General features: G+C 45.2%; 1 protein-coding gene across 1 annotated transcript; it reads right to left on the bottom strand.

Moving 5' to 3' along the window:
* Positions 1-5,161: 5,161 nt before the first annotated feature.
* LOC112270711 lies at positions 5,162-9,204 on the bottom strand. Its single transcript, XM_024458751.1, has 6 exons — positions 8,970-9,204; positions 8,814-8,912; positions 6,465-6,621; positions 6,119-6,382; positions 5,875-5,996; positions 5,162-5,802 (listed from the first exon to the last, which is right to left on the bottom strand). Exons 1-6 carry the CDS (start codon positions 9,202-9,204, stop codon positions 5,555-5,557), a joined length of 1,125 nt encoding a protein of 374 aa, XP_024314519.1. The 3' UTR covers positions 5,162-5,554.
* Between the last annotated feature and the right edge of the window lie 1,759 nt (positions 9,205-10,963).

The raw sequence follows: 10,963 nt of genomic DNA, 5'->3' as shown, positions 1-10,963 counted from the left end.
TGCCGCGGGAGCGGGAGCCGGCGGCAGCGAGGATGGGGCCCGTAAGAGCATGTATAATGCAAGACGTCAAGACGGGCGATTTCGAAAATAAACCAAGCACTTTTTTAAGCATCAGTGCTTATTTGTATAGAGGAGGTGCCAAGTTAGGCATCCGCTTAGTCTAAATAAGCATCAGTGCTTAACAAAAACCGGTTAATTTTTCTAAACACCCACCTAAACATCTTGCATCGTACATGCTCTAAGGGACCAGGAGAGTCCAATGGGAAAGAGAGAGGGAAAAAGGGGTTGAGGAAGAAATGGGTTGACAAATGTTGGCATGACCAACATTTTGATAAGTTGATGTTGTTTGATTTGTATCCAAGTTTTGCCAACCTTTTAGATTTGCATTTGGTTTGCAACCAAGTACTCAAACATCTAACTTATCTATTTCTCAGTTGGCGAGGTAGCAAAGAAGATCTAGAGCTAGAGGTAAATCATGGATTAGAAAAAGGAAATAGACAAAAGTGAAAAAAATTCCACCGACTGGATCGAGAAGTGAGAGAGAAAGTTGAGATATCCGTGCTCTGCTTCGATGCATAGCCAGAAAGAGAATGGAGAAAAAAAATAAAAAATGACTGCGGCCCACTAAGGATTTTTTTTGGCAAACGTTTTCGCGGTCCTCACTTCGCCAACTTTCCCGCTGGAGTAGCACGGGCGACCCACGACAGGCTGGGCGAGCCAATTTTTCGGGCTCAATCCAAACAACAACCAAAATACCGTGGGCAAGTCAATTTTTGGCATGGCTCATTTTGGTTGTAAAGCAAACATGTCTTAAAATGACTGTGTGATAGGTGGGCCCTGCAAATGATGGTGAACAGCGGTATCCCCTTTCTCGAATTATTTCCCTCGAATTTCTGCCCCATCCCCCGTCAGTTACCGGTGTTACAAACATGTCATCGATGGACGGTCATCAGTGGTGCCACCCACCACTATTGGGTGTAGCCTATGACTCATTTCGGTATTTTCTATGTTCTCTTCTTGTCGGTTCTTAAATATTTTCCTATGTCCCATCCACATCAATTCTTGAAATTCTACTCTGGTTCTTAAGGCGGAATGGAGGAGCTCAAAAAGTACCATCGCTGCAAAGTGATGCATCGTATCAAAGACAATAACACAAGGTTATTTCATCTTAACACAAATGGGAGGCACCACAAAAGTGAAGTTTTAGTCATGTTCCCTATAGCCATGTTTACCGAGAAGCTAGCGAAGCGGTTTTTGATATGAGACATATATAATAAGGCCTTAGGAATTGATGGCTTCCCAACCGAGTTTTACCAGGTTTTTCGGGATGTCATCAAATATGACCTGATGGCTATGTTTATTAAATTCCACGCCGGTCTACTACCGATTCATCGCCTCACCTTTGTGGACATTATTTTACTCCCGAAGGTGAAGGATGCTAATTGGAAGGTGAATGATGCTAATTGGATTCAGCGGTACCATTGAGGGTTCTTCGTCACCCTAAGCTTTATACAAAACGGTCAAAGTGTTCCTTTGCTCAGATGAGTATCAAATAATTGCCTCATGTCATTTTCTATATCTAAATAGAAGACTTCCACTAGACGATTTCTCAACATGCAACATCATCGGGCCAACCACATGCCAACCATGCACATGTCATCATCAAGTCATGCATGTATTTGTTTGAAGTCATGCATGCATTTATTTACATTTTGCACTATTATACAATTGAAACCATGCCACCCAATTAATTCAATCATGTTTATTTATTTTGTGATTTTTTTTTCTGTTTTTATACATCATTTTGTCACGGACTTCTTAGGTTATTGTTTTTAAATGTAAAATAAGAACATTTTTATATAATTTCCATTATTTTAAGTTAATTTTAAGCATTATTTATACATTTGTTTTTAACATGTTTCCGCAGTAAGGTGCGAGGAATCATCTAGTTTCTTAGAAATGGTCACCACAAAGGATGAGAAAACAACTATAATCACGAGTTGGCCACCGGCCACCCACCTCAGTCACTGAATTGTGTGGGTTCCTCGAGCTGACAGGGTACTATAGCAAGTTTGTGGATTGTTACGGTATCATCGCTAAACCACTCACCAGTGATACTCCCTCCGATTGATAATATACAAGTGTCATTTAGTACATGGTTGAATCGGAGGGAGTATCAACTGGGCTTCTCATGAAATGATCAAGTATGCACACCGGTTGGGCTTTAGTTTGCCGTTCACCATAGAGACACACGTGTGCAACACCGGGGTGGGTGCCGTCCTGCCCACCGTGATAATGGCTGTCTGGTCTTACTTGCAACGTAGCCATTTGAAATCCTCACCGACCATTCCTACCTGAGCACTGGGTGATCAACACAGTGGCAAGGAGAAAGCCATCTCCAAGCTTCTGCTGCGTTCCCTCTTCGAAATTCTATTTGCTGCGTGCTCTTCTCTGATGTCTTGGTCAGGTCTACAAAAGCCAGTTGAGGCGGATCTGCTGGGAGCTGGGGCGAAGCAGTTGGTTCGTAACGCGCAAGACCACACATGCTTTTTCTAATCCTCTAAATACGTCTTGGCTGTCGGACTAGCTATCTCGAAAAATAGTGGGTCACATACGAATTTCCTAAATAGATCCTGTCGGAACACACTCTGTAGTCTAAAACGTTTTTTTTTTCAAAAAGGGGGGCTCCCCGGCCTCTACATCGAAGCGATGCACACAGCCAATGTAGTCTAAAACGTGCCCGCGCACCGCGTAGATGCCCCTAAGGAAATACTCCCCTACTTGATAAATTCTAAATCGCATAGCTCACCCTCAGTAAGCCACCTATATATGACTATGTTGGGATCTGCCGTGACTTTCCCATGACACTATCCCTGGCCTTGGGCCATGGGCGCTTAGGCCTGGTTTTCTCGCAATCGATCTCAGGCTGAGGCCGTCAATCGATCGATCTCCTCGGTCTTGGTCGCCTCTTCAGTGCTCCGCTGTTCGTTTCTTCGTGTCATGTTGGCTTCGTCTCCCTTCTCAAAAACCTCAATCCAGCAAATCCTTAAATCGAAAACCCAGATCTCCAATTACTCCAAAGGCCTATGGGCTACAGCCTCCGGCGAGAGGGCAGTGGTTAGACGGCGGACAGTTCACGTTGGGTTGCACCTAAGGCCAACTTCAAACTTACATTCTTCATATGAGAAGTCATGATGCAGTCTCTTCATTGATTGATCTTGAAAGTTTGGCTACAAAGATGGTAGGGACCAAGAAAGAATTGGTTTTTCCTTGGTCTACAAAATTATCGAGTTGGCTTTGTTATTACCGGTGTCAACGACATCGGTGTAAAGGGTTTTCTCGAATATGAAAATTATCAAGTCTACATTGCCCAAAAAGATTGCTAATGGGTGTTTCAATGATTTGATGAAATGTTAGACCGAGCGAGAAAAAAATTGTTTGTATCAGACTTTTTTTTAGATCATCGTTTGTACGGAGAGCTTGACGTGTGTCCAAGCTTTTTGCGGGGGAAAAAACTGTGCCCAGGGGTCAAGAGATGAGCGTACCGCAGCACCGCACTAGTTGTTTATCACAATGTCCCAAAAGGCGGGCTTCGCCGCGCGGTATCGTCATCGCCAATGGAGGGCGGTGGCAGGAAGACGAAATAGGCAGCCGTGAAGGGCGGGGCTACGGCCATGTTTTCACATTCACATTTTCTCCACGTCCTTTGTGGCCATGTTAAAGATAGGACGGAGCACGGAAGTACAGTATCATTCAACCATTCTACAAAGACACATGCGACAGTCGATATTTTACCTGATCAAGTGATTAAGCAAAATTCAACAAATTCTTTACGTTAGGCAAAGACATCCGGATCAAACTAAAGACTACAGTTGTGAGCATCGGTGGATAAAAGGAGCAGCATCTTAGTTGTGTATTGATTTCTTTGTTAATAGTTATAGGATACTTATTTGCCCCAAGACACGGATCCGCTCGATCGAGATTCCTCGTGTCTAATTATATTTGCTCGCTCTGTATAAAAAAAACTATGTTCTCGAAAACAGAACTAAACACCTTTTGGGCATTGGGGACACCTGTTTGATTTTTCATTATCCTTCTTTTCATGAAAACTGCAAAAGCAGACCATATCCTGCCAAGGCTGCAATCAGCCCAACTCTCCCTCACAAAATTGCATGGGCCACGGGAAAGTTGACAGGTCGTGGACAGGCTGTTCAGCAATGTTTCCCTGTCTGTATGCAGTCCGCAGCTACGGATGTGACGTCGGGCCTGGAAATTGCAAAACACTAGCCCATCCATACCTCAGGAGTTATCTAAGTACTAGTAGTACTATCAATCCTTGGAGACCGAACAACTCCGATGGGGAAGCGGCATGTGGGGCTTTCTTGGGCTTGGGTCCACATCCTTTCCCTCTCCAAGTGTGGTGGCCTCTAGTCCACATCCCACACAATTTCTTCATCCCATGCAGCAAATGAACACCTGGGCTCAACGGACAGAAGGGATATGCCCCTACATTAATTCCACCACCATCTCTCTCAAATGATGGCACGCAGCATGCATGCGAAGTGTCGCGGGTCTGCAGCCAACTGGTTATAGTTTTGCGTCAAGAAGTATAGCGTCGCCAGTCGCCACGTCGAACAAAAGAGTCTTGGTACTCCCTTCATATTAATTGTTTTATATTTGTTTAAACATGGATGTAAGAAGACTTGCCGGAAAATGTTACTAGTACTGCATTCTTCTTTTTTTCAGCTTAGATCGGACCTGGCCAGAAAAAAAACGCTATGGGGCACCAGAGAAGAGAGCACCTGGGTGCTGGGAAAGCTCGCCTCCCCACTCTGTTGGCAGAGCTCTCTGATCGAGCGATCAAAAGTTCTGGCACGCTCGTGCTGTAGGAGCACTAGTCTACCATAGCCCCGAACTAGTCTACCAATCAAGAGAGTAGTAGTAGTCGTAGCAGCTGGTAGTATGCATAAATACAAGTATCCTACCGACTATCACCCCCAAGACCATGCCCATCAACTGGTAGTACGCATAAATACAAGTAGTGCAAAACTCTCTCATATGTAAAACCAGATTAGTCCCAGAAATCCTTGAACATTAGTAGTACTGTTATAGAAAAGATCCTCCGACACACATCAAGAGCATTTTAGACATAACAGCTAGACCCAAAAAAACTGGGGATAGGGAAACATGAGATCTCTCCTGATCATCGATACATCAGGAATCATCCTGGAAATCCACTGCCCGTGCATGTCGAAGTGGCGAACAACCACCGGAAGCACCTCCATGGTACTAAACACCTGTCTTGCATCACAGAAGTAGTATGATCTCCGCTGTAGGTTAGGAAATGCCATGTCTTGGCGAAATGCACCAACAAACATTAGTGGAGCGCTGGGAAACATAAAAGGCTGGTAGATCCTGATGTCAGAAGTAGAAATGCCTGGTGGGGGCACTTGGTGGCGTCCGGCGCAAGCACAGACGTGGTGATTGCAGTAGACGCTGTAGCATGGGTCGTAGTAGTACTTTGCTTCCGTCTGGCAGTCTTGTGGCTGACACTTCACGTACGGGAGGCGGTGCGGAAACGGAGGCAATCGGCCCGGCCCACCTCCTCCGCCCCCCGGCCCATCTCCGCCGCCTCCCGGCCCACCTCCGCCGCCGCCGTATTCTTGGCCAGCCCGTCCTCCTGTGGCCCGAGCCTTCTTCTTTGCAGCCGCGGTCTCCACTGTTTCGTGACCCCGAACCCCCATGTTCCAGCCGGCGTCCATTCCCGACCTCCTGGTCCCGCCCGCGTGTAAGAGCACAATTCTGTATTCAGATTAAGATTTTACTGAGATGTAAGCTAAGGCCTGCTGGGTAAATAGAAAGGCAAATAGAAACCTGCTGGGCATCGCTCTTGATGGAGAGAACCCTCGTGGCTGTCCAGCTGATCTGAGAGCGACAACCCCTTTCCTGATTCCACGTCGCCTTGAAGCCCGGAATCCACCACGACCATTCGGTTGCTGAATTGCACAAACAACAAGTTAAATACAAACGCCGAAGGAAGCACACCAACAAAACTAAATCGCCTCGCCTAAACTAGAAGGGGATGAGATGTTTCACTCTAACACGGAGCACGCAATACCTTGCATCCAAATCCGTCTGTTCGGCTTGACACTTCAAATTAGGCTGACGTTGTGGAAACGGAGGAAGCCGGGCTGTCCCTCCTCCGCCTCTGCGGCCCGGTCCTCCTCCGCCGCCGGCAATGTCAGCATCGTCCTTGATGGACAGCTCGTCGTCGCCCTTGATGGCGAGCCCTCTCAGTGCGCTGTCCAGCTGCGACAGAGACAACCCCATCTCTGGTTTGATGTCGCGGCGACGCCCAGAATCCGCACCGCGCGCCCGCTCGCTGAATTGCAGAATCAGCAACTTAATTAGGAAGGCGGAAGAAAACATGTAAAACTAAATCGAAACAGAGAAGATATACGCACGCAGTAGTACGAGATGAGGCATCGGCGACGGCCTTCCCGCGCCTCGGCTGGTCTTGCCAGCGACTTGTCTGGGCAGATGCCCCCTCCACACCCTCGGCTTCATACTTGTCCGCCTCCTCACCCTCGGCATCCTCGTCCGCCTCCTCCCCTTTGCCCGCTGAAAAATTAGGTAATTTTGATGAATATTTAATCCACAAGGACAGTGTGTAAAACATGTAGCATTATATCATGCAAACTAGAAAAATTAAATAGTAATGTGAGACTATTCGCATTTTCTCATCCCACTACATGAATGGGCTTTTGAGATTTTTCAGAAATTAATTTCAGGACCTAACCCAAAATTCCAACAATCCCCCACAATATCTCATAAGCACATAAAATTGCCATTGATCCAAAACTCTGTTTTTGACATACCAATGTTTCAGTGGAGACCGGTTAAGGTTGAACATCCACCTAAACAAATTGCTTCACTCACGCACAACTGAACAATGGACAAACTTTGAATTGTCAGTTTTCTGTGTTAGAGCTTCACTAAATTGTTGTCTGGTACTGGGCTGCCGAATGATACCCCGCGGTGTGGAGCATATAAGTCATTCTCCAGACCTTTTCATGAGCTTACTAGAGACCACCCAAATCTCATAGACTGCGACCAACAGTCAGACTCATATAGGTGTGTTATTTAGAGACTACTCTGTAGGACGGTATCTCCCTTGCAAATTAATGCAACGCGTTAGAATACATTAAGTTAAACAACCTACCATACAGTACACGAGAGTAATGCATCGTCAACGAAGTGGGATAAAGAATGTACACTCTCCTCAGTTATCCAATGACTTGTTTCCCAGGTCCTAATTCACGGGATCTCCGATCACATAGGTTGGTTTACCGCCATGGTAACTCACGTGGGTCGCAATCCCATCTCCCTTGATGCAGATTCTATCACATTCCTTGATAGACCCTTTGTAAAGGGATCTGCCAGATTTTTAGCCGTTGGGATATATCCCAATGCTATTATTCCGGAGTTTCTCATTGCTCTGACAGATTTCAGACATCTCCTGACGTGTCTTGATGACTTCATGTTATCTTTAGAACTGTTCACTTTGACTATCACAGTTTGATTGTCACAGTTCATAAGAATCGCCGGTATTGGTTTTTCAACAATCGGCAAGTCCATCAAGAGCTCACGAAACCAGTCGGCTTCAACTGTGGATGTATCTAATGCTGAAAGTTCTGCTTCCATTGTTGATCTGGTTAAGCACGTTTGCTTGCAAGACTTCCATGAAACAGCGCCCCCTCCGAGTGTGAACACATATCCACTCGTGGCCTTTAGCTCGTCAACATCAGATATCTAGTTTGAATCACTATAACCCTCAAGTACCTTGGGGTACCCAGTATAGTGTATACCATAGCCCATTGTGCCCTTTAGATAGCGCATGACTCTCTCGAGTGCACTCCAATGATCATCTCCTGGATTCTTATTGAACCGACTCAGTTTGCTCACAGCAAAAGAGATGTCAGGTCTAGTTGCGCTAGCCAAATACATGAGTGAACCAATAATCTGAGAATATCTCAGTTGGTCTCTTCCAATTCTGTGATTCTTTCGAAGCAGAACGCTTGGATGATAAGGAGTTGGAGAAGGTTTACAATCAGCATAGCCGAAACGACTCAAGATCTTCTCCACATAGTGAGATTGCACCAAAGTGATCTCACCATTGTCGCCTCTCACGAGCTTGATGTTCAGAATAACATCAGCTACACCAAGGTCTTTCATGTCAAAGCACTTCGATAAGAAAGTCTTAACCTCTTCAATCACTTTGAGGTTAGTCCCAAATATTAGTATGTCATCGACATACAAGCAAAGTATAACTCCCTCACCCCCACCATGGCGGTAGTATACACATTTGTCAGCTTCGTTTACAACAAAGCCGGCAGATGTTAAAGTTTTGTCAAACTTCTCATGCCATTGCTTAGGAGCTTGCTTCAGGCCATATAGAGACTTTAATAACTTACACACTTTGCCTTCATGACCCTTTATTACAAATCCATCTGGCTGGTTCATGTAAATTTCCTCGTCCAACTCTCCGTTAAGGAAAGCTGTCTTAACGTCCATTTGATGGACGATCAGACCATATGAGGCAGTCAGTGATAGTAATACTCTCATTGTGGTCAATCGAGCTACAGGTGAGTAAGTATCAAAGAAATCTTCACCTTTTTTCTGGGTAAAACCCTTGGCCACAAGTCGCGCCTTGTACTTCTCAATAGTACCATCAGGCCTAAGCTTTTTTTTGAATATCCACTTGCATCCTACAGGTTTGCACCCGTACGGACGGTCAACGACCTCCCACGTACCATTAGCCATGATAGAATCCATTTCACTACGAATGTCTTCCTTCCAATAGTCTGCATCCGGAGATGCAAAAGCCTCATCAATGGTTTTAGGGGTGTCATCTACAAGGTACACAATGAAATCATCACCAAAGGATTTAATAATCCTTTGTCGCTTACCCCTAAGAGGGGCTTCATTGTCATACTCCTCAAGAATCTCATCGCGTGTTTGTTCAAGATTTTTCACTGAGATGGCGGGTTCAGGAGCTACACCATGATCCTGATGTTCCTCTGAACTGACGGGTTCAGCAGGTACATCATGATCCTCTCTAGATGTGCTATGCATATCTCTCATGGGAAATATGTCCTCAAAAAATGTAGCATCTCTGAACTCCATAATTGTACCGAGGCTCATGTCAGGTACTCCAGAATTTACAACCAAGAATTTATAGCCAACACTTCGAAATATGTAGCCAAGAAAGACACAATCAACCGTTTTTGGTCCAAGCTTACGTTTCTTGGTGATTGGCACATTGACTTTCGCCAAACAGCCCCAAGTCCGTAAGTAAGAAAGTGTGAGTCTCTTCTTTTCCCATAGCTCGTATGGGGTGACTTCTTTATCTTTTGTGGGAACACGATTTAGGACATGACACGAAGTCAATAGCGCCTCCTCCCACCATGCCTTGGATAAACCAGCAGTGTCTAACATGGCGTTGACCAAGTCAGTCAGCATGCGGTTTTTCCTCTCAGCAACCCCGTGTGACTGGGGCGAATAGGGAGGCGTCCTCTCATGGACTATGCCATGTTCCTCACAAAATTAATTAAACTCACTGGAGAAATATTCTCCACCGCGGTCAGACCGCAAACGTTTAATTTTCTTCTCAAGTTGATTCTCTACTTCAGCTTTATAGATCTTAAAATAATGCAATGCTTCATCCTTTGATTTTAATAAATACACATAACAGAATCTAGTCGCATCATCAATGAAAGACATAAAGTAATGTTTTCCACCTTTGGTTAATACACCGTTCATCTCACAAAGATCAGAATGTATGAGCTCTAACGGTGCTAGGTTCCTTTCCTCAGCAGCCTTGTGAGGCTTGCGAGGCTGCTTCGCTTGCACACAAGTTTGGCACTTCGAACTTTTAGCCACAGTGATTTTAGGGATTAAACTCAGATTTGCTAATCGCGTCATGCAACCAAAATTAATGTGACAAAGTCGTGAATGCCAAACATTAGACTCATTATTAATAGAATTGACGCTGTTCACGACCTTATTACAAAAATCCGAAAGGGATTAGCGGAACAAACCTCCGCACTCATAACCTTTACCAATAAATTGTCCATACTTAGACACGATAACTTTATTGGACTCAAACACTAACTTAAATCCGTCCTTGCAAAGGAGGGATCCACTAACAAGATTCTTCTGAATGGAGGGCACATGCTGCACGTTCCTCAGCTGCACGATCTTTCCCGAAGTAAACTTCAGATCCACCGTGCCAACACCATGAACAGAAGCATGGGCGCCGTTCCCCATCATCACTGAGGAGCAGATGGCCTGATATGAAGAAAACAAGGAAATATCAGCACACACATGAATAGTTGCGCCTGTATCGACCCACCAACCGGTGGACTGACATACAGAAAATACAGTAAATAAATTACCATACCTGCCTGCATCTTCATTGTTGCCAATGGTCAAATTAGCAAACTTTTGTCGAATCTGTCCTCCTTTGCGCTCCTTGCAGCCCAATGGCCAAGTCCTCCACACACAAAGCAAGAATCCTTGTCCTTGTTGCCTCCTTTCTTCTTCTTCTTGAAAGTGGTAGTGTTCTTTGGTACAGCATTATTGAATGCCTTTCCCTTTCCCTTATTGTTACTGTTGTTGTGGTTGTTCCTCTGAACCATGTTGGTAGTGGACGTACCCTCTTGTGTGTTGCCTTTGGGGCCAGCATCTTTTGCTCTCGCCTTCTCCTCAACATCAAGAGTCCCAATCAGGTTCTCCACAGAGATTTCTTATCTCTTGTGTTTTAGTGAAGTAGCAAAGTTCCTCCACGAGGGAGGAAGCTTGGCGATGATGCCCCCGGCGACAAACTTGTCGGGTAGTGGACACTTGAATTGCTCAAGTTCCTTAGCCATAGTCAGTAACTCATGAGCTTGTTCCACTACAG

The sequence above is a fragment of the Brachypodium distachyon genome, chromosome 2, assembly GCF_000005505.3.
Source record: "Brachypodium distachyon strain Bd21 chromosome 2, Brachypodium_distachyon_v3.0, whole genome shotgun sequence".
Taxonomy (NCBI): Eukaryota; Viridiplantae; Streptophyta; class Magnoliopsida; order Poales; family Poaceae; genus Brachypodium; species Brachypodium distachyon.
This window is presented reverse-complemented; position numbering and strand designations above follow the sequence as displayed.